General features: G+C 45.5%; 1 protein-coding gene across 4 annotated transcripts in view; it reads left to right on the top strand.

Annotated features, from left to right (window-relative positions):
- Window positions 1-27,256, top strand: part of slc22a31 (solute carrier family 22 member 31) — an 82,007-nt gene that overhangs the window by 9,820 nt on the left and 44,931 nt on the right. For all 4 annotated transcript variants that reach the window (XM_072518046.1, XM_072518047.1, XM_072518049.1 and 1 more), the window contains 4 exons: window positions 9,067-9,170; window positions 12,935-13,089; window positions 25,559-25,727; window positions 26,794-26,939. In XM_072518046.1, the coding sequence (XP_072374147.1) occupies window positions 9,067-9,170; window positions 12,935-13,089; window positions 25,559-25,727; window positions 26,794-26,939 (574 nt within the window). The remainder of the gene's footprint in view (window positions 1-9,066; window positions 9,171-12,934; window positions 13,090-25,558; window positions 25,728-26,793; window positions 26,940-27,256) is intronic.

Here is a 27,256-nt window from a genome sequence, read left to right as displayed (position 1 = left end):
GTGAACTGGTGCGACGACAATAATCTCTCCCTCAATGTCAACAATACAAAGGAGATTGTCATCGACTTCAGAAAGCGTAGAGGAGAACATGTCCCTGTCTACATCAATGGGAACGAAGTCGAGAGCTTCAAGTTTTTAGGTGTCCAGATTACCAACAACCTGTCCTGGTCCTCCCATGCCGACATTATAGTTAAGAAAGCCCACCAATGACTACTTTCTCAGGCGACTAAGGAAATTTGGCATGTCAGCAACGTCTCTTTTATTACAGATGCACCATTGAAAGCATTCTTTCTGGTTGTATCACAGCTTGGTATGGTTTCTGCTCTGCCCAAGACCGTAGGAAACTACAAAAGGTCATGAATGTAGCCCAGTCTATCACACAAACCAGTCTCCATCTCCTGAATGTTCCCCCACTTACACTTGATCTAAATTGGCCCACCTTATTTCCAAGAGCCAGGTCCAATACTGCATCCTTTCTTGTTGAACACACATGCTGCAGATATTTTCCTGAACACGATCTAAGAATGTTCGGCCCTTTACACCACCACTGTCCCAGTCTACATTTGGGTAATGAAAGTCCTCCATTAAAACTACTCTGTAATGCATTACAATCCCAAACGAGACCTCGACAGTCACTAGGATACCAAACAGAAACCACAATATTTAATTTAATTTGTAAGCCTGAGGAAAGGATACTTCGCTCCAGGAGTGATTCCATGCACAAGTAGGGATATAGTATATTGTAACAAGTTTTATTGCTAACACAGCATTGCTAACTTTAACATCATAAAGAAAGTAGCTTAGAATTACCAGTTAAACAATGCTAGCTTAAACACTTAACTCCTAACTGCTATCTTTTATCTCCATCTCAGAGATAAAATCCATCTCGGGTCAAAATCCACTTTTAAATACAGTTAGCAGACATGGTTAAAATACTGATTGGAGAGCGAGGCAGAAATTCAGTCAGGTAACAGCCTGCAGATCAGACTACTTGTTTAACCTGTCAGCCTTTGGCAAAGAACTCCTGTCCTGTTCACAGGCAAATCTTTTAACTGTTTTGAGAGAAACTGCTAGTCTGTTCACATCTCAATCATAGAATCTCTACAGTACAGAAGGAGACCATTCGGCCCATCAGGTCTGCACCAACCCTCTGAAAGAGTACTCCACCCAAGCTCAGTCGCCTGCCCTATCCCAATAACTCATTACTTAACCGAGACATATGTTTGGACACTAAGGGGCAATTTAGCATGGCCAATCCACCTAACCTGCACACCTTTGGACTGTGGGAGAAAAGTGGACCACATGGAGGAAATCCCCACAGACACTGGGAGAAAGCACAAACTCCAACAGACAGTGACCCAAGACTAATTGAACCCGGGTCCCTGGTGCTGTGAGGCATTAATGCTAACCACTGTGCCACCGTGCTGCCCCTAATCTTTAACTGAACTCCAAAACTGAAACTCAACAGCTGACTCTTCAGTCCCTGGCTCCTCCCATTAACTGCATCATCTTACTAAGCGAAACACAAAGTCTCTAATTATCTTCTCCCTAGGGAACCTTCCATTAGCCCAACTTCAGGTAAACAATATACATGGTTGGAATGAATTAAGATCTTTTACAATACTTTAATTGCACCTTGTAGCCGGAATGTCTGCTTGCCTTGTAAACCAGATTATCAAAAAATTAATACAGCAGTCACATAACCCCTAACTTTGGCTTTTAACTCTTACAGCATCAAAGACACATAATACACTGGGATGTACGTAGGAATTTCAGATATACAAAGGTTTGCATCTCTCTGTAATTTCCCTGCAGATTTGTTCTACATCCTTCTCACTAGCTGGTAGTCTATAGACAACGCTGTGAGCTCGGTAATTGCTGCCTTTTTGTTCCATAGCTTTAGCCAAATTGATTCTGTCTTTGAATCCTCTGGGACATCCTTTCCTAGCACTGCAATGTTCTCCCTAACCAATGCCGCCACCTTATCCTCTTTCTTATCTTTTCTGAACACCTTGGTGCTCAGGAATATTTAACACCAAGTTTTCCCCTTGAACCAATTTTCTGTTAGCGCCACAGCATCATATTTTTACAATGCAGTTTACGCCTGTAGCTCCCCAATCTTAATATACTTCATGCATTCACATACATGCACAGTAACCCTGATTTAGATGTAATTTTTTTCTCCCTTACTCCACGTATTAACTTGCTATTCTCTATGCCAGTGCTTTCTCTCCCTCTCAGTATTTTGTACATTCTTCTATTCCTCTCTGCTATTCCCTCTTGGTTCTTTCATCCTTGCCATGTTAGTTTAAAGCCCTCCCAACAGGCCTAGCAAAATGTCCCGCAAGGAACAGCTCTGTTCAGGTGCAACCCGTCTGGCTTCTCCAGATGTCATTTCCCCCCAGAGCCTATTCCAGGAATCTAAAGCCCTCACTCCTGCACCATTCTTCCAGCCACGCATTCATCTGCTTTATTCTATTTCTGTACTCTCTTTCACGTGGCACTGGGAGTAATCCAGAGATTATTATAATTGAGGTTCCTCTTGTCAATTTTCTGCCTAGCTCCCTAGATTCTGATTGCAGGACCCAATCCTCTTTCCTAAAGACATTGGTACCAATGTGGATCATGACCTCTAGCTGTTTACCCTCTCCCTGAAGCCACTCTGTGACATCCTTGACCCTGGTACCAGGGAGACAACATACCATCCGGCCACGTATATCTATGGCCACAGAAACGCTTGTCTGTTCCCGTAACTAAGGAATCCCCTAATGCTGTTGCTCTTTCCTTTTTCCCCATCTCCTGCACAGCTGAGCAGCTCAGGATGCCATGAACCTGACTGCATTCCTTGAGTAGCCAACGCCCTCACCAGCTTCCAAAACGGAAAACCGATTTCTGAGCGGGACCCCGGGGGTTCCTGCACTACCTGTCTGATGGTTTCCCATTCTCTCTGCCTCCAGGTGGTAAGCTACGTGTGACCACCTCTCTGATTGTGCTATCCCTGTAGCTCTCAGCCTTACGTGTGCGCGGCAATGACTCCACCCACTGCTCGATTTCTGAAACACTGAGCTCAAGCCTGGCAGCACTTACTGCACACATTGTTGTCTAGGATACCATTCATGACTTTGCAAATACAACAGGACATACATTCTACTTGACTAAGCTGACCTGCATGTCTTAACTTCTCTTGCATTAACACTGTTCTATTTTGCGTTACTTGTATTACCTTACTATGGAGGACCTAATCTTCCCTTATTCCAGATGCTGGTTTTTCACACATTGCCCCTTACACTGAGTACTTACCGATCAATTTAGGCAGTTTTCTGTGATGTCACGGTTTTTTAATCAGGGCTACCTCACAGCAGCTAAAATACTCACCAAATAACGAGCCTCTACTCCTGCAGCAGGGCAAGACCACTTTCTTGACGTGTGAAAAAGTTAGAATGCAAATGCACTTTGATCTCAACTTTTAAAAGTCTTTAACCAGACTGTGATCACTCAAGGTGAAGTCTTTGCTCGAGCACCACTTACTGAGCTCCCCATTGCCCAAAGACTACATTGTCTCCCCCCGCCTCCCCACCTGATGAGCCTTTATGCAACCCATCCATCTTGTGTCATGCAAACACACAACACCTCTTTCCCCTCCTCCCCCTTCCTATTGCAAAGTGCATGCAATCCCTCTCATTCATACATGTGGTTCCCCATTCAGCCCCTTGATTGTCAGTGTTTTAGTTTCTCTTGCTTCCCTCCCCTCGATTCCCCTTCTGACTTCCATCGTTTCTCTCCCCCCACCCTTCCACAAACCCACCTTTGCCCGCAGTGTGCTTGTTATCCTTTTTGCACACACATATACACACTCCCCCCGCAAGTCAAAATGCCGGTATCTGAATGTTCAGCCCTGTCTGAGTGCCGCTGAACAGTTGCACCCACTTGGAGCAGACCAACTCTAGACCCCCACCCGGTTGCAATACTGGCCTCTGCCTGAATGTTGAGCCCTGCCTGAGTAGAACTATGCTGTGGAAATGCTGGCGTTGGACTGGGGTGTGCACAGTAAGACATTTTGCAACATCAGGTTAAAGTCCACCAGGTTTGTTTCAAATCACTAGCTTTCGGAGCACTGCTCCTTCCACAGGTGAATGAAGAGGTAGATTCCAGAAATATACATATATATATATATATATATAGATAGACAAAGTCAAAGATGCAAGACAATGCTTTGAATGTGAGCATTTGCAGGTAATTAAGTCTTTACAGATCCAGAGAGAGGGGTAATCCCAGGTTAAAGAGGTGTGAATTGTCTCAAGTCAGGACAGTTGGTAGGATTTTGCAAGTCCAGGCTAGATGGTGGGGGATGAACGTAATGCAACATGACTCCAAGGTCCCGGTTGAAGCCGTACTCGTGTGCGGAATCTGGCTGTAAGTTTCTGTTTGGTGATTCGCCGAACAGAGACTTGTAGTCAAGTTCCGCACACATGAGACCTTGGATTCATGTTGCATTACATTCACCCCCCCACCATCTGGTTTGGGCTTGCAAAATCCTACCAACTGTCCTGCCTTGAGACAATTCACACCTCTTTAACCTGGGATTACCCCTCTCTCTGGATCTGTAAAGACTTAATGACCTGCAAATGCTCGCATTCAAAGTATTCATTGTCTTGCATCTTTGACTTTGTCTATATCTATATATATATATATAGATATATAGATATAGATATTTCGCAAGCCCAAGCCAGATGGTGGGGGGGTGAATGTAATGCAACATGAATCCAAGGTCTCATGTGTGCGGAACTTGACTACAAGTCTCTGTTCGGCGAATCACCAAACAGAAACTTACAGCCAGATTCCGCACACGAGTACGGCCTCAACCGGGACCTTGGAGTCATGTTGCATTACGTTCATCCCCCACCATCTAGCCTGGACTTGCAAAATCCTACCAACTATCCTGACTTGAGACAATTCACACCTCTTTAACCTGGGATTACCCCTCTCTCTGGATCTGTAAAGACTTAATTACCTGCAAATGCTCACATTCAAAGCATTGTCTTGCACCTTTGACTTTGTCTATCTATATATATATATATATTATATATATATAATGTATATATGTGTGTATATTTCTGGAATCTATCTCTTCATTCACCTGTGGAAGGAGCAGTGCTCCGAAAGCTAGTAATTTGAAACAAACCTGTTGGACTTTAACCTGGTGTTGTAAGACTTCTTACTGAGTAGAATTACGCAGGGATATCCTTCTGACTACGGAGGAACCCACAGGGAGCAGACCAACCCGACAGTGTGGCATTCTGCAGTGAGACCAGAACTGTGGCAGGTAGGCTCTGTGTTGCACTTGCATTAAAGTCATGAGTGAAGTGAGGTCCAACTGGTGCATGCCACTCTTTATAAAAAAAAAAAAAAACAATTAGATTCAAATGGACTTGATTTTCTGCTGGAATGAAGCAAGATTGGAAGGTGGCATGTGACATGATTTAATGAGCATTTGTGAGATAGTAATGAATGCAAATTTCATTCATGTCACTTTTCAGCAGGGTATCTACCTGACGTGCCATCGAAAAAATTGCGAACTATTTTTACGCCAGCGGGATTTGTATTTTTTTGGGGCTTCCACTAGTTTCCCCACTCCCACACGCCACAACCTGTCATGGGCAGGATGGGGAAAAGGTCACCCTGAGACTGGAATATTTATGGTGCAGATAATGATGAATCCAATCCCAAGGGTACAGCCCGCTGCACACTTGATTAATAACTTTAGTGTATAGTCAGTGAAACACCCAAGAAGTTTCAGGAAAAACAAGGTTTTAGTGGGCCCTTATTATTTTAGCCATTTTAAAAAAAATCGCAGTTTTGCAAAACCTTTGAACAACTTTGTTGGATCACAAATGATATCTCAAGTATCAGGATATTTGTTGAGATAGCTGTTCCCACACAATTACTCTATTGCAAATGTTGAAAAAAAGAGGAAAGATATCACAGCCATTGCTATATATGTAAAGACCATAAGACATAGGAGTGGAAGTAAGGCCATTCGGCCCATCGAGTCCACTCCACCATTCAATCATGGCTGATTTCAACTCCATTTACCCGCTCTCTCTCCATAGCCCTTAATTCCTTGAGAAATCAAGAATTTATCAACTTCTGTCTTAAAGACACTCAACGTCCCGGCCTCCACCGCCCTCTGTGGCAATGAATTCCACAGACTCACCACTCTGGCTGAAGAAATTTCTCCTCATCTCTGTTCTAAAATGACTCCCTTTTATTCGAAGGCTGTGCCCCCGGGTCCTAGTCTCCCCTGCTAATGGAAACAACTTCCCTACATCCACCCTATCTAAGCCATTCATTATCTTGTAAGTTTCTATTAGATCTCCCCTCAACCTCCTAAACTCCAATGAATATAATCCCAGGATCCTCAGACGTTCATCGTATGTTAGGCCTACCATTCCTGGGATCATCCGTGTGAATCTCCGCTGGACCCGCTCCAGTGCCAGTATGTCCTTCCTGAGGTGTGGGGCCCAAAATTGCTCACAGTATTCTAAATGGGGCCTAACTAATGCTTTATAAAGCTTCAGAAGTACATCCCTGCTTTTATATTCCAAGCCTCTTGAGATGAATGACAACATTGCATTTGCTTTCTTAATTACGGACTCAACCTGCAAGTTTACCTTTAGCGAATCCTGGACTAGGACTCCCAAGTCCCTTTGCACTTCAGCATTATGAATTTTGCCACCGTTTAGAAAATAGTCCATGCCTCTATTCTTTTTTCCAAAGTGCAAGACCTCGCACTTGCCCACGTTGAATTTCATCAGCCATTTCTTGGACCACTCTCCTAAACTGTCTAAATCTTTCTGCAGCCTCCCCACCTCCTCCATACTACCTGCCCATCCACCTATCTTTGTATCATCGGCAAACTTAGCCAGAATGCCCCCAGTTCCGTCATCTAGATCGTTAATATATAAAGAGAACAGCTGTGGCCCCAACACTGAACCCTGCGGGACACCACTCGTCACCGGTTGCCATTCCGAAAAAGAACCTTTTATCCCAACTCTCTGCCTTCTGCCTGACAGCCAATCGTCAATCCATGTTAGTACCTTGCCTCGAATACCATGGGCCCTTATTTTACTCAGCAGTCTCCCGTGAGGCACCTTATCAAAGGCCTTTTGGAAGTCAAGATAGATAACATCCATTGGCTCTCCTTGGTCTAACCTATTTGTTATCTCTTCAAAGAACTCTAACAGGTTTGTCAGGCACGACCTCCCCTTACTAAATCCATGCTGACTTGTCCTAATCCGACCCTGCACTTCCTAGAATTTAGAAATCTCATCCTTAACAATGGATTCTAGAATCTTGCCAACAACCGAGGTTAGGCTAATTGGCCTATAATTTTCCATCTTTATCCTTGTTCCCTTCTTGAACAGGGGGGTTACAACAGCGATTTTCCAATCCTCTGGGACTTTCCCTGACTCCAGTGACTTTTGAAAGATCATAACTAACACCTCCACTATTTCTTCAGCTATCTCCTTTAGAACTCTAGGATGTAGCCCATCTGGGCCCGGGGATTTATCAGTTTTTAGACCTCTTAGTTTCTCTAGCACTTTCTCCTTTGTGATGGCTACCATATTCAACTCTGCCCCCTGACTCTCTGGAATTGTTGGAATATTACTCATGTCTTCTACTGTGAAGACTGACGCAAAGTACTTATTCAGTTCCTCGGCTATTTCCTTGTCTCCCATCACAAAATTACCAGCGTAATTTTGGAGCGGCCCAATGTCAACTTTTGCCTCCCGTTTGTTTTTAATGTATTTAAAGAAACTTTTACTATCATTCCTAATGTTACTGGCTAGCCTACCTTCAAATTTGATCCTCTCTTTCCTTATTTCTCTCTTTGTTATCCTCTGTTTGTTTTTGTAGTCTTCCCAATCTTCTGACTTCCCACTACTCTTTGCCACATTATAGGCTTTCTCTTTTGCTTTGATGCATTCCCTAACTTCCTTTGTCAGCCATGGCTGCCTAATCCCCCCTCTGATAACCTTTCTTTTCTTTGGGATGAACCTCTGTACTGAGTCCTCCATTAATCCCAGAAACTCCTGCCATTGCTTTCTACTGTCTTTCCCACTAGGCTCTGCTCCCAGTTGATTTTCGTCAGTTCCACAAAGAAGGGAGATGAGTTGATATTTGAGGCATTGGCTTTAGAAACACAATGCAGACCACCATCCCAATAGTGTTTCTTTTCATTGCTACTGTCATGCGAATGTCGCTTTAAGAAATGTTTGCCTGCTCATGTTACTGCAGTGATATCAGAGTGTGGGTGGAGCTGAGCTCAGGTTCTGCTTTTTAGTTTCACTTTGAGGAAAAACTTGGGTGTGTCTGTCTTTTTGGTTTCGTTTTTCAGTGTGCTGCAGCTGAAGTCAGCCAAGGCAGCTGTACTGTTGATCTCTCTGCCACAAAGGACTATCTCTTGATCATTTGGTGAATTCAGAAATTTAAATGTTTTCAGTATTGAATGTAAACCCTGATGTGCTTCTGTTTAAAGGTTGTTAAATCTTTTGGATGTTAAAAGGACAGCTTAAAGGATTACTTAGTGTTGTATTCTTTGGGGGTTCTCTTTGAATTAATGTTTGCTAAGATATTCACTGTTTGTTTTAAAAAGGTTAACTTGAGTTCATAGAATAAACATTGTTTTACTTTAAAAAGGAACTTTTCCATTTCTGAAGTACCACACTTGTAGAGTGGGCCGTGTGCATACCACAATCTATTAAAAGTTGTGGGTCAGGTGAACTCCATGATACACTTTGAGGTTCTCTAAACCCTGGCCCATGACACTACTTAATAAATTTGCAGAAGTTTGCTGGAGAGAACTATATTAACTTTGTGTGAGAGTGACTAAAATACCATTGAAAGAATTTAATTATAAAATAAGATTTTGGGCAAAGACAAAACTTTAAGCACAATGTACTGTATAAATATTAGTCGACTTGGGCTTTTCCTTAGAAAGAAAAGGTTGAGAAAAAAGCACATTTGTGCTCTTTGATTTAACAGTTTTCTTGTCATTCTTTGAAGTGGAACCTGGTCTGTAAGAACTTCTGGAAAATTCCACTTGAACGAGTGAGCTACAAGATTGGTTGGACTGTTGGATATTTGACCTTGGGATCAGTTACTGATCGGTAAGTTTAAAAAAAATTTAAAAAAATGTGATTCACACTGTTGGCCTTTCGGGCTTTCTGTGATGTGTTTTTGTATTTGGGTTGGCATCCTGCTAAAATTGCTATTGGTTTAAGAATGTTGTGTTATATTTGTAACCTCTAAAACCAGCTACATAAGTTTTACATTCCTGATTCCAGCAAGCCTATTATGTTGAACAAATGATATAAATGTAAAGCTTGCACAATCGATTTTTAAAATCTTTTATATAAAAAAACAGATTTTAAGTACCCAATTATTTTGTATTCCGATTAAAGGGCAATTTAGCGTGGCCAATCCGCCTACCCTGCACATCTTTGGGTTGTGGGGGTGAAACCCACACAGACATGGGGAGAACGTGCAAACCCCACATGAACAGTGACCTGGGGCCGGGATCGAACCCGGGTCCTCCGCGCTATAGGCAACAGTGCTAACCACTGTGCTACCATGCCAGCTTGCACAATCTTAAGTAGTGCACTGTTGTTTAGCTTTGGAATGAATGAAAACGGCTTGGAATACCAAGTTCACCTGTCTGTTTTTACAAAGGGTCATCTGGACCCTAAACGTTAGCTCTTTTCTCTCCCTATAGATGCTGCTAGACCTGCTGTGATTTTCCAGCATTTTCTCTTTTGATTTCAGATTCTAGCATCCGCAGTTATTTGTTTTATATCTGTTTTTACTGTTCTGTTCACCTGTCCAGTCTAATAAATTCTTAGAGTTTGAAAATTGCTTCAATGCAGCACTGGTATGTCAGTGAAGAACTGCTTGAAATGCCTTCTCAGTAAAGATAAGTAGTTTTGGATTTTTGGACAATTTTGGGCCTCACTGTTGGGTATCCTCCAAGTTTGGTATCATTGGCAAATTTTGAAATTTCACTCTGTAATCCAACATCCAAGCATTTAATATATACAAAAAAAAGCAGTGCATCTAGCACTAACCATTGAAACACACCCTCTACCATGACTCACTGCTTTCAGATCTTTAGCCAACTTTTAAAATCTAATTGCAGATTGATCTTCCTGTAGTGATCTCTGTATATGTATATATATGAAGGGGCTAATGTGTAGTCAGAAGATCATTAGAGGGCAACACTAACAGGGAGTATAAATAAAAGCTCAATCTGTTTTTCGCTCTCTTCGGGTGTGTTATGGCTAGAGAACAGAAGTGTATAGTTAGATCAGAGTGTAAAGTATAATATTCATAGTTAATCTAATTCTATATTGTTTAATTTAACTACCAGTAAAAGTATTGAAGAATCAAACTCACAAGTTAATTGATTAGTTACTCAATAAATTATTTGTTATCACTGGACGACTTTGAGTATTCGTCATCATCAAAGTTTTTTAAAAATAAATTTAGAATACCCAATTACTTGTTTTCCAATTAAGGGGCAATTTAGCATGGCCAGTCCACCTAAATTGCACATCTTTGGGTTGTGGGGGTGAAACCCACGCAGACAAGGGGAGAATGTGCAAACTCCACACGGATAGTGACCCAGGACCGGGATTTGAACCCGGGTCCTCAGCGCTGTAGTCCCAGTGCTAACCACTGTGCCACATGCCACCCCTATCATCATCAAAGTTAAATACATCTTGCCATAAACAAATGAGTAACATATATTACTCCATGGTACTAGGAAACTAGCTTTAAGAAAGATTACTAGTAAGATTAGGCTAGAAAAAGAGAAAAATCCAGTACCGACTATTCAACTGTGGAAGACTTCGCAGCAATCAGATCCTCGACAACCAATCGACTCGATGGACCATGTTCAAGCTCCATGCCAGCTGAAAACTACCGGTAATTTAAATTCAAGCTGGAAACTCTTTAAGCAGCAGTTCCAAATTTATTTGGAAGCACATGATTTTAATACTGCCTCTGAAGCCAGAAGAATAGCACTGCTACTGTCAATGGCAGGTCAGCAAGCTATAGAGATATATCATTTGTTTATATTCTCTGAAGGGGCGGACAAAAGCAAATTTAGTGTGATAATGGCGAAGTTTGATGACCACTGCAAGACGCAGACTAATGAAATCCTGGAGCATTTCAGATTTCATAAAAGGTTGCAGAAAAAACGGCAAAACGATCACAGGCTTTGTCACCGAATTAAAACTGTGAGCACAAACATGTAATTTTGCTGATTTGCTTGATTCATTAATAAAGAATCAAATTGTTTACGGACTTAATGATGAAAGCTTGAGAGAAGCATTATTGAGACAAAACGATCGAACACTCAAAATCGTGATCAAAAAATGTATTTCGCATGAGCAAAGCAAAAATCAATATTTGGAGTTTTATCACCGCGAAAGTTCACCATGAGGTCAGGAGTGTAAAAATGGTGTCGCAGGCAGCAAAGAAGCACATTCTGGACTGTAGCTATTTTGCATGCGCACGCTCCAGCTTGGGACATGCGTAGTTCGTACAAAAATGCGGGGCTCAAGAGAAGACTTCCGCGCATGCGCGAACATGCATCATGCGTCAGAGATACAACATCATGACGTGCTACCGATGTGGTAATGCACACTTAAAGGGGAAATGCCCTGCACAAGGAAAAAGATGATTAAAGTGCTCCAAGCTTAATCACTTTGCTTCCCAATGCAAGTCAACAGCGATATATCTGCCTCGAACACAGAAACAACAACATATCAATGTTCGCGGCATTGATAAGATGGTGAATCACAAATCTAAGAAAGATTTTTGAGACGAAGAGGATTATTTTTATGTGGAGAACACTTTCTTTGTAGGAATCATAGACACAGTAGAGAATATTCAAGCAACGACCAAGGCACCTCAACAAATAAATTACATTGACTCCAACAGTGAATGGACATCGACAGTGCAAGTAAATAATTTACCAATCCAATTCAAACTTGGCACTGGCGCTTCGGCAAACTTAATGATGAGCAAAGAACTCTATTACTCCAAGTAAGATCACACTTCCTGTTCCATAAACCTCAATTTTATTATTGGCTGTTTTTGTGGTATCTTGTCAAAGGCTTTCTAAAAATCCATTTGGACAATATCCACCACATCCCTTCTTCACCTTCGTTGCTTCATCAAAAAATTCAATTACGTCAATTCAAGCATGATCTGCCCTTTACAAATCCATTCTGGCTCTCCTTAATTAACTCAAACCACTCCCAAATACCTGTTTGTTTTTGTCCCCAATTTAAGGATTCCAAAATTTTACCCACCACAGTTGTTGGGCTAACTGGATTGTAGTTTCTAGGGTTGTTCTTGCACCCATTCTTGAATACGGATGTTATATTTGCCAATCTCCAATCCTCTAGCACCTCCTCCATATCTAAGGAAGCTTGAAAACCTTCCACTATCTCCATTCTCACTTCTTTCCACAATCTGGGATACCAACCATCTGGACCAGGTGGCTTATTTACCTTGGGCATAGCCAACATTTACGTTGGGCATAGCCAACCTTTTCAGTACCTCTTTCCTCAATTTTCACACTATCCATTGCCTCCACTATCTCTACTTCTACCGAAACATTCAAATTCCTCTACCTCAGTTAACACAGATACAAAAAACTTCTCCATTTGCGTTAGACATTTACATAAGTGATCATTTAAATTAAAGTGGGAAAATTGATTTCCTAAGTTGCTCACGCCACTATCCAAAACCGAAGAAGTGAATGGAAAACTGTTGTTAATTTTCAATTTGCTTTTCTACTGTAGTTGTGATGCCAAGTAAACTTGAGACCAAACTATTGAACATTTACTTCTTTCTTCACCTGTAGATTGGGACGTCGAAGTACATTCATTCTCTCGCTGGTTGTATCAATTATTCAGCATATTGGAGTTTCAGTCTCTGTGAATTTCGTCATGTTTGTTGTGTTCCATATGTTTAGTGGGGTAGCATTGGCTGGACTCTTCTTGTCTTTGTACATTGCAAGTAAGTATATATCAGCTTAGAATCTGACACAGGTGTTTTCAAATATGCGGGTTTTACTCCTTTCTTAGTTTCTAGTACCTTTTTTTTTTTTTTTTTGGAGGTACATAATCATTATTAGTGTCACGGGTAGGCTTACAGTAACATTGCAATGAAATTACTGTATCAGAATATCAATTCATCTAACAAGTACGTATTTTGTGGGAGGGAACCAGAGCACCCGGACGAAACCCACTAGGAGACCGTGCAGACTCTGCACAGACAATGACCCAAGCCGGGAATCGAACCCGGGTCTCTGCCGCTGTGAAGCAACAGTATTAACCACTATGCTATAGTGCCGTCCACTGGGTCACCTTTATATAATTTCTAAGTACTGATTTTTGAACTATTATCTGTAATGAAGGAGAGATACATGATTCAAAGTGTATCTAAATGCCAACTTTAGAGCTCTTCAGTTCCAATAAGTTACTTGTGCAACCAATTTCCCTAAATCTGAACTATAGCAATAAACTGTACACGACGCAATTATTTTTTTCCTTCTCCCCATCAAGATAAGTCTCTTTTTATATTACTGCAACTAATAATTTGGCAGTGTGTTTAGTTTGCTGAATTGGATTAAACTGCTGTGTCTCAAACTATGGGCTGAATAATTTGCAGCTGTCGAGGCTTAACATAGTTCCAGAAAATATTGGCGTTAGCTGTAAAAGCTGATGTATAATTTCAGTTGCCTTCTGAGATTTCATTAGGCAGTTTTATGCACTAAAAAGCTAAAGGTATAAACAAGTGAACACAACATGGGATGTAAATTCACTGCATGAGAATAAGAAAGGCTTTTTGATTGTTTTAGTTGAATTAATTGGAAATGTAGAAAGTGAGATTTCTTTGTATTATGAAAGAAAATGGAGGGTGGGGCGTTGAAATCCATCAAGCAAATTGATGGAGTGTTAGTGTAACAATTTGATTTGTAAAATCTGACTTAAAGGAATACCTTTTATTGCTGAAGATAAGTGAAAGTTCTTAAGTCATAGAATTTACAGTGCAGTAGGAGACCATTCAGCCCATTGAGTCTGCACTGGCCCTTGAAATAGCACCCAATCTAAGCCTACAACCCCACCTAACCTTTGGACACATGGACAGTTTATCATAGCCAATCCACTTAACCTGCACATCTTTGGACTGTGGGAGGAAACTGGAGCACCCGGAGGGAACCAACACAGACACTGAGAAAGTGCAAACTCCACATCGGCCCAGGTCCCTGGAGCTGCGAGGCAGGGGTGCTACCCTCTGTGCCACCGTGCTGCCCTTTAAAGCTCTGTCTTTAGAGAAAGCTAACACATCCACTCAAATTGCGCTGATTTCATTTGAACAGAGGAGATCACAGGGTGATTTGATTGCATTTATTTTTTATTTGAAAATATTTTATTAAGCAATTATAATTTTTAGCAACAATTTTCAAGAGGAAAAACAAAGTAAATAACAGGCACCCAACCAACAACCACACCCAGCTAACGTGGCATACATACACCGTTCCCCAGTCCCCCTTCCCCACTAACTAATCCTGCCTCAACCAAGCTCCCCTACCTCCCTCCCTCATGATTTGATTGCATTTAAAACTAACTGATGAAACCGGTTTGACAGATCAAGAATTAAACAAATATAGATATAAGATTAAAAGCAAGAGATTTATGACAAAACGCAAGAAAAACCTTGGGTTTTGTGGTGCTATCAAATGCACTACCAAAGTTAGTGACCAAAGCGAGCCCATTTTGACATCCTAGAATGGAGTAGAAGGGAAGAGAAATCACAAGAGATGCAAACAATGGGTGGGTCACACATGGGATTTGGATTGATCGGAACAAATAACCCATTTATGTTGTACTTTCCAATGTAAATAACTATATAGTATTCAAATTACCCATGTTCATCAATGTCACTGAGTTATGCTCAAATATTTGCTAATATCACCCACCCAAATTTCTGTTCTATATTATAAAAGAGTTTTATTAAATAAAAGTGTTATGAGACCGTCTCACCCGATCGATCTCCTCCTGGGACTCATGGAACTTGAGTTCCCCCGCTGAGGATCGGAAGCCCAGCAGCAGGGTTTGTTAATTCCCCGAGATAAAAGACAGCCCAGAAGGGAGTCGGCACCTTCGGATGGTACCGGCTGGGAGTAGGTGTGCTTTTCACCGTTGTGTGTACTTGCTGTGGGTAAGAAATAAACTGCATGAACTTACGTTTTTGGGACTCCTGATTGATTAACATATTGATGACGAGGACAACCTGCAGGTGGCGTTGCTAGAAATACAGACCATGGCTGCATCTCATCACAGAGGATCAAGATTAGCACTGGTTCAAAAATGCTGCTTTTCGGGAGGCTTGATGCTTTTGACGCGAGTATGGAAGACTGAGCTCAAGTATGCTGAGCGGATGCGTTACTTTTTCAGTGCGACCATCATTACTGGGATGACTGCCAGAAGGTGATTCTCCTCGCCGCCTGTGGGGCCCCTACTTTTAGCATCATAAAGATCTTAACCTACCCTGCGGCCCCAGACTCCCAAGAAATTTGACAAATTGAGGCACTCGTGGCGAACCAGTGGGTGACTTGGATGATGTCCTGGTGACCGGAGCCACTGGAAAGGAGTACCTAAGCAATAGAGGAAGTCCTCCACCAGTTTTCTGAGGCAGGCGTCTGCCTTAAGAGGGGCAAATTTGTTTTTCATACAAAACAGGTCATGTACTTAGGGTACCGAGTTGATAGGGATGACTTGCCCCCAATGGAGGAGAAGGTGCAGGAAATCAAACAAGCCCCACTCTGGCGAACATGACCAAATTGTGGTTGTTTTTAGGACTCTTGGATTATTACGGGAAATTCATCCCTGACTTGTTCACCATCCTTGCACTGCTGCATACGCTATTGAAAAAGCGCCAGGATTGGGTGTGGAGAGCACCGCAAGAAGAAGCGATCGCCAAGGTGAAACAGCGACTGTCGTCATTGGACGGGCTTGTTGACTCACTATGACCCCTCAAGCCACCTTTTGGTCACTTGTGATGCCTCCCCATTTGGGATTGGGGCAGTGTTAACCCACCGTATGGACGATTGAAAAGAGAAACTGATCGTTTACACATTGCAGACTTTGGCTGATGCGCACTACAATTACGCTCGGATCGATAAAGAAGGGCTTGCTGTCGATTCTGCGGTGAAAATATTCCACCAGTACACTCATGGGCGTTGTTTTATGATCATAACAGGCCACAAACCATTGCTCGGGTTGTTTAAAAAGGACAAGGCAATTCCGCTGATCGCATCTGCCCAGATACATCATTGGGCCCTCCTGTTTACGTATCAAGATACATGTTTGACTATCATCTGGGCACGCAGATTGCAAACACGGATGCTTTGAGCTGACTTCCATTGCCAACACGCCATCTCTGCGAGTGACTGACTAGGTAATTTCAGCCATACGTTTTATGCTTACCTTGCTGCTCACCGCCGCACAAGTTCGCAATTGGACGCAGAAAGACCTGGTCTTGGCCATGTCATTTTACACAAGGTTTATCAAAGAAAACTGCGTGTGTAACTGTGGTTTTTCAAAGCCAAGCACAAAAGCATGGAGGACGGCATTCTCCTGTGAGAAGGAAGCCTCCTCCACCCTACTTACTCCAGCAGAGGGGCGTGGGGACTTTGGGGGGGGTGTTGCGGGAGGGATGTTGTAACCCCCATGAGGACTTGTGGAATACATCCCCCGCTGAGGGATGGAGGCCCACCAGCGGGGCCCGTTATTTCTCCGTGATGGATGCTGACATCTTTTGATGATCCCGGCTGGGACTAGATGTGCTTAAATAAACTGCTTGAACTTGCCTTTCCAGGTATCCAGACATTTTCAACATCGAGAATAATAGTTCCCACCAACAATAAATATCTCCCGAGAAGAAAATAAATTAGGCAAATAATATGCATTATTATGCTCTATCTTTTGTTACGGACAGGAGGTGTTTAAACTAAATAGGAATTTCTCCTTTCACCGCCTGTCTGTAAACAGAAATGTATTTTTGAATAGTTTTCCTCTTTATAAGCGGTGGCGTATTTCCCAACCCTTTGGTTTATGTATGATCGTATTTCTGTTAATGACCTCACAGCAAACGCATGATAGAATTAACGCATTGAGTTAGTTTATTTGCACACTCTCAATATGCAGAAAGGAGGCTTACAACATCACCCCCTCACATTTATACAGTAAGAAGAGGAATAGAGAGTACTACAAAGATGAAGCATGGGAGGCCTGCCCCGCCCTTGAACTTGCAATACCACCACTGGGCAGGCGAGGCCAAGAGAGTAAGGGAATGGGTGAAGAAACCAATTACAGAATGGGTGAGGATGGGGGAGTCCTCCTGTACAGCAAAGACTCTTCAGAACCTCCCCACGACAACACTCATCCCCGCCAGCAAAACACTCAACAAGCCCAGTGGTGGTAGCAACCCTGAGAACCTGGAACCAAATGAAGCAGCACTTCAGTCTGACAGGGGACATGGTATACGTGTCCTCAGTCCACCATGGCCCCCATCTGCAGCAACCACAGGTATCCACCGGCCATGCTCGACACCGCCTTTAAAAGGTGAGACAGGACAGGGGAACACTGATGGTTCGGGGCTTTTACACGGGGGACAGACTAGCGATCTTAAACAAACTGACGGAGAGGCTGGAACTCTGAACGGAATGAACTCCGACACCTGCAGGTCAAACATTTTCTCAGCAAGGGACGATACATAGAAACATAGAATGTACAGTGCAGAAGGAGGCCATTCACCCCATCGAGCCTGCACCGGCCCTTGGAAAGAGCACCCTACTTAAGCCCCACGCCTCCATTCTATTCCCATAATCCAGTAACCCCACCTGACCTTTTTCAATACTAAGGGCAATTTAGAATGGCCAATTCACCTAACCTGCACATCTTTGGACTGTGGGAGGAAACGGGAGCACCCGGAGGAAACCCACGCAGACACTGGGAGAACGTGCAGATTTCGCACAGACAGTGACCCAAGCAGGGAATCGAACCTGGGACCCTGGAGCTGTGAAGCAACTGTTCTAACCACTGCTATCGTGCTGCCCTTAAATATACCCGAGGACCTCGAAAAACACAATGTTGGAGAAGTTACTGGAGGGAAGGGGAACTGCGGGGACAAATATGGACAAATTTAGAAAGGACAGGCTCCCCACTGGATGAAATCAGGGAAAAATGGAAGGAAGAGCTAGGGATGGAAATAGGGTGGGGATTCTGGCGCAAAACACTGAACAGGGCCAACTCTATCTCCTCCTGCGCAAGGCTCCGCGTCGTGCAGCTAAAAGTGGTGCAAGAGCACACCTGACAAGAACCCAAATGAGCAGGTTTTTCCCGTAGGTGGAGGATAGATGTGAACGATGCCAGGGAGGCCCAGCCAACCATGCCCACATGTTCTGAGCCTGGAATTTTGACAGCCTTTGTTGAAGCAATGTCCCACAGTTGTGGGTTTAAGGGTGGAGCCATGCCCAAGAGTCACAGTTTTTGGGGTATCAGACTATCCAGAACTACATAGTGGGGAAGAGGGCTGACGCCCTTGCCTCTGTTTCCCTAATCGCCCGCCGGAGAATCCTGCTCGGCTGACGATCAACAGTGCCACCCACAGCTGCAGACTGGCTGGCAGACCAATCTGAATTTTTCCCCCTTGGGAAGATTAAGTTCACCATCCGAGGTTCAGAGAATGGCTTCCACAAAGCGTGGGGGCCATTCACCAACTTACTTTAACACCAGGTTAAAGTCCAACAGGTTTATTTGAAATCACAAGCTTTCGGAGCTCAAAAGCAGGCCGACAACAGGAGTGGAAGAGGGGAGAAGGGAGGGAGGGGAGGCAAGCGATAGGGAGGGATGGGGAAGGATGTAGAAGGGCACTGCCCACATATAAACACCCAAAACTATCCACAGTGAAGTAAAGGGCCAAGAAATGGACCCTGAAACAGCGAGGGAGAGGAGGGATTCTGCACCAAAAAAGAACAACTTGTAAACTGTAACCATTGCATCTAATTTTAACAATTGTACAGTGCATAAAATGTCAAATTTTAATTAAAATATTTGTTTTTTTTAAAAAAAGAGGGATAGGGAGAAGGTTTAACAGTACAGAGATAACAGAGAAAATAAATATTGTTTCACATGGGGTCCAGAATCAAAGTCCAATGCCTTTTGAGGTCGGCAGGTTGAAAATCAGTGCTGTATAATTCAGTTTTGTGTTGCTGACTTCATATGATGAGGTAGTTACAGAGATGAATTAGTCCTATAGGTGTTGGTACAATATTTCCAGCAGAAACCAAGTGTTGCACCTGGGCAGAGTTCCTTGTCTGTGAGGCTGTGAGTCGGGTGATAAAGAGCAGACTGTTATTTAGCTCAGCAAGGCAATATTAGTTTATTCAAGAATCCAGATGCCTATGTCACATGACTCCCACCTCTCCACCCAGTCTCTAAAAAACGATGCGTAACCCTCATTTGGAATGCAACTATATTTCGAAGGTTGCTATGTGAGTCAGCCATTATAAATTGGAAGAAAGGTTCCAAGGCTTTTTGTCTTGACAGGCCATCAATCGTCTGGTCAGCCTGGATTATTAAATGCAGGTGGCCTTTGTATAATTCTCTTTGATGTGGGGCTGTGCAGTCCACACGTGGTCATTGGTGGTCCCTTAGAAATAACAAGTTGTGGTTTTCCCTGAAACTGCAATGTGACTTCTTTTGTTCAGTGTTCACAGACAGACATGGCTGAGGGCGGCAGGGTATCACAGTGTGTAGCGCACAAAGACTCCGTGAGACGAATAGAGTGAAGTCGATGAGGCTTTATTAAGCGTGTCTGTTCCCCCGCAGCTCGATAGTAGAATGGCCTGCGGGGGAGGACTCCGGCTTCTTATACTCCGCCTTCAGGGCAGAGCTAGAGGTCAACGGCCAACCAGGACCCGGGATCTGTCAGCCAATGACATTAGGGCTTCCAGTCCCACATGACCCCTAATACACACTACCACATTCACCCCTTGTCAAAAATGAACCCGGCGGGGTGATGCTTCGTATGGTGGTAAGGGTTTACAGGGCTGGTCCTGGGAGGAAAACATTCACATGGCAATACAGTATTGTACAATTTTGTCCTGTTTCAACTATGTACAGAAGGTATCGGGAGAAAAGCAAAATGTTCTTGTGAAAAGTCCATATATTGATTTAGATCGACGCCACGAGTCGGTCGGGCGGTCTGGTCGTCCGTGTCGATCGCCTCGGCCCCGGTGGTGGTGGTGGTGCTTGTACCGGTGTTGTCATCTCCGGGAGCCTTACGGTTTCAGCTTGGGCTTTATTCTTGGTCGGGCCTGAGGGGAGGGGAACCGATTCTCCTGGGAAGGGGGCGGTCGCGGGGTGCGGCGGTGGCAGGAAGGGGGGGGGGGTTGGGTGAATGGTGTCGGGGGGGTGTGTGTTGCCGGCGGGCGCCAGGTCCCGCAGGGAGACCGTGTCCTGTCGGCCGTCGGGGTACTCCACATAAGCGTACTGCAGGTTCGCGTGGAGGAGGTGAACCCTTTCGACCAATGGGTCCGCCTTGTGTGCCCGCACATGCTTTCGGAGAAAGATGAGTCCTGGGGCCGCCAGCCAAGTCGGCAGCGACGTTCCAGAGGAGGACCTCCTAGGGAAGACAAGGAGACGCTCATGAGGCGTTTGATTAGTGCTCGTACATAATAGCGACCGGGTGGAGTGGAGAGCGTCCGGGAGGACCTCCTGCCACCGTGAAACTGGGAGGTCCCTGGACCGTAGGGCCAGTAGGACGGTCTTCCAGATCGTGCCGTTCTCCCTCTCTACTTGCCCGTTCCCCCGGGGGTTGTAGCTGGTCGTCCTGCTTGAGGCTATGCCCTTGCTGAGCAGGAACTGGCGCAGCTCATCACTCATGAAAGAGGACCCCCCTGTCGCTGTGGACGTATGCGGGGCAACCGAACAGTGTGAAGATGGTGTTCAGGGCTTTAATGACTGTGGCCGCGGTCATGTCAGAGCAGGGAATGGCGAATGGGAAGCGGGAGTATTCGTCCACCACATTAAGAAAGTATGTGTTGCGGTCGGTGGAGGGGAGGGGCCCTTTGAAATCGAGACTGAGGCGTTCAAAGGGGCGGGAAGCCTTAATCAGGTGCGCACCATCCGGCCTGAAAAAATGCGGTTTGCATTCCGCGCAGATGTGGCAGTCCCTTGTGACTGTACGGACCTCCTCTAAAGAGTATGGGAGATTGCGGGACTTGATAAAGTGGAAAAACCGAGTGACCCCCCGGGTGGCAGAGGTCCTCGTGGAGGGTTTGGAGTCGGTTAATTTGTGCGTTGGCACATGTGCCGCGGAATAGGGCATTGGACGGCTCGTTCAGCTTTCCGGGACGATACAAAATCTCGTAGCTGAAGGTGGAGAGCTCGATCCTCCACCTTAAGATCTTGTCGTTTTTGATTTTGCCCCGCAGTGCATTATCGAACATGAAGGCTACCGACCGTTGGTCGGTGAGGAGAGTGAATCTCCTGCCGGCCAGGTAATGCCTCCAATGTCGCACAGCTTCCACTATGGCTTGGGCTTCCTTTTCTACTGAGGAGTGGCGGATTTCTGAGGCGTGGAGGGTCCGGGAGAAAAAGGCCACGGGTCTGCCCGCTTGGTTAAGGGTGGCCGCTAGAGCTACGTCGGAGGCGTCGCTCTCGACCTGGAAGGGGAGGGACTCGTCGATGGCGCGCATCGTGGCCTTTGCGATATCCGCTTCGATGCGGCTGAAGGCCTGGCAAGCCTCTGTCGACAGAGGGAAGGTCGTGGTCTGTATTAGGGGGCGGGCCTTGTCTGCGTGCTGGGGGACCCACTGGGCGTAGTATGAAAAAAACCCCAGGCAGCGTTTCAGGGCTTTTGGGCAGTGCGGGAGGGGAAATTCCATGAGAGCGCGCATACGTTCGGGGCCGGGGCCTATTCCATTGCGCACTACGTAGCCCAGAATGGCTAGCCGGTTGGTGCTAGAAACGCACTTGTCCTCGTTGTACGTGAGGTTCAAGGCTTTGGCGGTCTGGAGGAATTTTTGGAGGTTGGCGTCGTGGTCCTGCTGGTCGTGGCCGCAGATGGTTACATTGTCGAGATACGGGAACGTGGCCCGCAACCCATGTTGATCAACCATTCGGTCCATCTCCCATTGGAAGACCGAGACCCCGTTTGTGACGCCAAATGGGACCCTTAGGAAATGGTATAATCGCCCGTCTGCCTCGAAGGCGGTGTGCTTGCGGTCACTTGGGCGGATGGGGAGCTGATGGTAGGCCGACTTGAGGTCCACGGTGGAGAAGATTTTATATTGGGCAATCCGATTGACCATGTCGGATATGTGGGGGAGAGGGTACGCGTCTAGTTGTGTGTACCTGTTGATGGTCTGGCCATAGTCTATGACCATCCTTTGTTTCTCCCCTGTCTTCACTACTACCACCTGTGCTCTCCAGGGACTATTGCTGGCCTGGATTATGCCTTCCTTTAGTAGCCGCTGGACTTCAGACCGAATGAAGGTCCGGTCCTGGGCGCTATACCGTCTGCTCCTAGTGGCGACGGGTTTGCAATCCGGGGTGAGGTTCGCAAACAAGGACGGGGGTTGCACCTTGAGGGTTGCGAGGCCGCAGATAGTGAGTGGGGGTATTGGGCCGCCGAATTTGAACGTAAGGCTCTGTAGATTGCACTGGAAATCTAATCCCAGTAAAGTGGGGGCGCAGAGTTGGGGAAGGACGTTTAGTTTGTAGTTTTTTAACTCCCTCCCCTGCACCGTTAGGGTAACTATGCAGAAACCTTGGATCTGTACGGAGTGGGATCCTGCAGCTAGGGAAATCTTTTGTGCGCTGGGATAGGTGGTCAAGGAACAGCGTCTTACCGTGTCGGGGTGGATAAAGCTCTCCGTGCTCCCGGAGTCGACTAGGCATGGTGTCTCGTGGCCGTTTATTAGCACCGTTGTCGTCGTCGTCTGGAGTGTCCGGGGCCGAGCTTGATCGAGCGTAATTGAAGCGAGACGTGGTTGTAGTAGTGGAGTGGGGTCCGTTGTTGCCGTCCAAGATGGCGTCGGGGATGAACAAAATGGCTGCCCCCATACATCGCACATGGCTGAGGGGTCACAAGATGGCGGCGGGGGTGGACAAAATGGCCACCCCCACGCGTCGTACAGGTCTGGGGTGGTCCAAGATGGCGGCGCCCTTCCTCCCCTCGTGGTGGCCGGGACCCAAAATGGCGGCGTCTACGGGTCGCACATGGGTCTCTGGGGGGGTTGGGGAGTGTTAGGACCGCACGGGGCTCCCTCATCTCTGGGGACAGCGGTGGTCGGGACCCAAGTTGGTAGCGCCGGCGGGTCAGGCGCGGGGGGGGGGGCGTTTGGGGGGCGTTAGAGATGCGCAGAACTCCCTCTTCTCCGGGGAGAGCGGTGGTCGGGACCCAAAGTGGAAGCGCCGGCGGGTCATACGGTGGGGGGGGGGGGGGGGGGGTTGGGGAGCGTAAGCGGCGTGCTGGGCTCCCTTTTCTCCTGGGACCGCGGTGGTCGGGACCCAGAGCGGCTGCGCCTGCGGGTCGTACACGGGGCGCTGGGGGGGTTGGGGAGCGTAAGCGGCTTACAGGGCTCCCTGTTCTCCCGGGACAGCGGCGACCTCGCGGGACCGGCACACAACCGCGAAATGGCCCTTTTTCCCGCAGCTCTTGCAGGTTGCTGCGCGGGCCGGGCAGCGCTGCTGGGGGTGTTTCGCCTGGCCGCAGAAATAGCAGCGGGCGCCCCCGGTGCGACTTGGCGTTTGGACCGCGCAAGCCTGTGGGGTGTCCGGGGGGGGGGGGGGGTGGGTTTGTCGCGACGGGTACGTACAGAGCCCAATGGGCTGCCGCGCAGTCGGAGCCGTAGGCGCGGGTATTACGCGCGGCCACGTCTAGGGAGGCTGCTAGGGCCCGTGCCTCAGAGTCCTAGCGACTCTCTTTCTAGAAGTCTTTGGCGGATTTGGGAGGAATTCATACCTGCCACAAAAGCATCGCGCATTAACATGTCCGTGTGTTCATTTGCGTTCACCGAAGGGCAGCTGCAGGCTCGTCCCAAAATCAGCAGCGCGGCGTAGAATTCGTCCATCGATTCTTCGGGACCTTGCCGTCTCGTCGCGAGCTGGTAGCGAGCGTAGATTTGGTTAACTGGGCGGACATAGAGACTTTTCAGTGCTGCGAACACCGTCTGGAAATCCTCCGCGTCTTCGATGAGGGAGAAAATCTCCGTGCTCACCCTCGAGTGCAGGACCTGTAGTTTTTGGTCTTCTGTGACCCGGCCGGTGGCCGTTCTGAGGTAGGCCTCGAAACAAGTCTGCCAGTGCTTGAAGGCTGCTGCCGCGTTCACTGCGTGGGGGCTGATCCTCAGGCATTCCGGGATGATCCTGAGCTCCATAGTCCTTTTTAGGCACGCTTAATAAATTGTAGCGCACAAAGACTCCGTGAGACGAATAGAGTGAAGTCGATGAGGCTTTATTAAGCGTGTCTGTTCCCCCGCAGCTCGATAGTAGAATGGCCTGCGGGGGAGGACTCCGGCTTCTTATACTCCGCCTTCAGGGCGGAGGTAGAGGTCAACGGCCAACCAGGACCCGGGATCTGTCAGCCAATGACATTAGGGCTTTCAGTCCCACATGACCCCTAATACATACAGCCACACAGTGGTTAGCACTGTTGCTTCACAGCGCCAGGGACCCAATTTGGATTACCGGCATGAATCGCTGTCTGTGCGGAGTCTGTACATTCTCCCTGTGTCGCGTGGGTTTCCCCCGCATGCTCCAGTTTCCTCCCACAAGTCCCGAAAGACGTGCTTGTCAGGTGAATTGGACATTCTGAATTCTCCCTCATATGGACCCGAACAGGTGCCATAGTGTGGCAACTGGGACATTTTCACAGTAACTTGATTGCAGTGATATTGTAAGCCTACTTGTGACACTAATAAAGATTATACAACCATTTTAACGATCTTCAGTTCGTAAAAATTTTTAAATATGAGGAAATATATATAGGTCTTATTCCCTCGCTTCTCACTTTGCAACTGTAGCTGTTAAGTGTTCATCCACCACCTTACTCATTTCTAATCTTTTGCAGCCATACAACACCCTTCCCTTCCCAAAATAAACTGCATTAACTTCACTCTTGTCCACATCCACTTTTTCTGGTCTTCAATTAGTGAGCATACTTTTCAGTTCCGTTCTTGGCTTTGCTAAATTCCTCAGGCTTTCTACTTCTCTCTCTCTCTCTCTCTCTCTCTCTCTCTCTCTCTCTCTCTCTCTCTCTCTCTCTCTCTCTTTTTCTCCCTCTCTTTATTTTTCTTTTAAATTGTGGAAAGTATAGGCATGCAGATAGAATGATCACTGTTTCATAGTCACATTGGAATATGAAATGATTAGAATTTTTTGATTTTCCATGTTAACTTTTTTCTACCTAGGGTTGGAGATGTGTGACCCTCCGCACCGATTGATGATCACGATGTTTGCTGGATCCTTCACAGTGGGTGGAGAGCTGTTGCTGCCAGGATTAGTTGAGTTATGCATGGACTGGAGAATTTTGCAGGGTGTTGTCACTGCCCCCTTCATATTGCTGCTCCTTTATTGGTGGTGAGTACTTTAACAGTAAGTTCATAACTGACTGAACTGAAAAGCAATATAAACCTACCAAATGCAAACTCTCTTCTATTGCAGACTTTAACATTTTAGAAATATTGAAAAGTTTTCCTTTATACTATTCCTGCATATTACAGGCATTAAGTTTTTAAAAAATCATGCTTGGGATCACTGGCTGGATCAGCATTTATTTGCCATTCCCAATTTCCTGTGAGACGGTGGTGGTGAGTTGCTTTCTTGAACCGGTAGAGGCCACGTGCTGTAGGTACACCCCACAGTGCTCTTTGCTGCAGAACGCTGTGGAGGCCAAATCACTTGAGTGTCTTTACGACAGAGATAGATAAGTTTTTGATCAATAAGGGGATCAGGGGTTATGGGGAGAAGGCAGGAGAATGGGGATGAGAAAAATATCAGCCACGATTGAATGGCGGAGCAGACTCGATGGGCCGAGTGGCCTAATTCTGCTCCTATGTCTTATGGTCTTATAAAAGAGCTTTCTCTCCTACCTAACAAAATGTTCTGCAATTCTCAAATCCTGTTGGAAACCTTCACAATTACTAGATGCAGTGTAGGATACATAGGAACACCAACACCTAGAGGTTCCCTCTACCCTCACACACCAACCTGATTTGGGAGAAATATTTAATTTCATGGTATTTACAGAAAATACATTTATTGGAATGATCATCTGAAATGCCGTCTCTGGCTGGAGGTGTGATATGTCATCAGGTTTAAATATACTTCTCACAAATACGCAACTTCAATCTCTCCAGTTAGGGCTGTTGATATTTTGTCAGTCCAATCAATGGCATGAAGGTGCTTGCGGGCCACACCATTCTCAACCTCCTTAATTCCCCATCCAATTTCATTCTCAAAGTGGTAAGGTTATTATCTGCTCAGCATGCGGTCACTACAGAAGTAGGTATTTTAGATTCTTTTGTAATCTTGCCTTTGAGGGAGAATTGTTTTCGTTTTCAATAGGATCAGTAAAATTTTAGTAACTTTTTATTAGTCTTAATTTCCTACTTGTGGAACTAAATCATTTCTCCACAATTTACAGCATTCCAGCTTTATTCCCAGAGTCTCCACGCTGGCTTCTTGCAACCAGACAGATTGTGAAATGTAAGCAAATACTGCGAGATATAGCAGCTGGTAATGGTGTCAACATGGATGATGAATTATACACCCAGTGCAATGTATTGAATGGTATGTGACTCACCATGATAACCGATTAAGCTCCACCGTGTTTAACACACAATAGAGAACAAGTCCACCAAGCTTGTTTGTTACTGAAAAGTGCACTTAACTTTCCCAATTAAGTGTATGTAGAATGTTCAATAAATAAACTGGTCAAGACATCCATACCCCTATTCCTACCATTATCTTGTACCTTCACAATTCAGACCTACTAATGCCTTCCACATAATTTCTTTGGTTGCACTTCTTCTGCGAGCACGCAAGCAGTTATGTCCTGTTTAATATTTGATCAATTTATTCTTGTAACCTGCAATTCTCTTTTCAAC

This window comes from Scyliorhinus torazame, chromosome 10 (genome assembly GCF_047496885.1).
Source record: "Scyliorhinus torazame isolate Kashiwa2021f chromosome 10, sScyTor2.1, whole genome shotgun sequence".
Lineage (NCBI taxonomy): Eukaryota > Metazoa > Chordata > Chondrichthyes > Carcharhiniformes > Scyliorhinidae > Scyliorhinus > Scyliorhinus torazame.
This window is presented reverse-complemented; position numbering and strand designations above follow the sequence as displayed.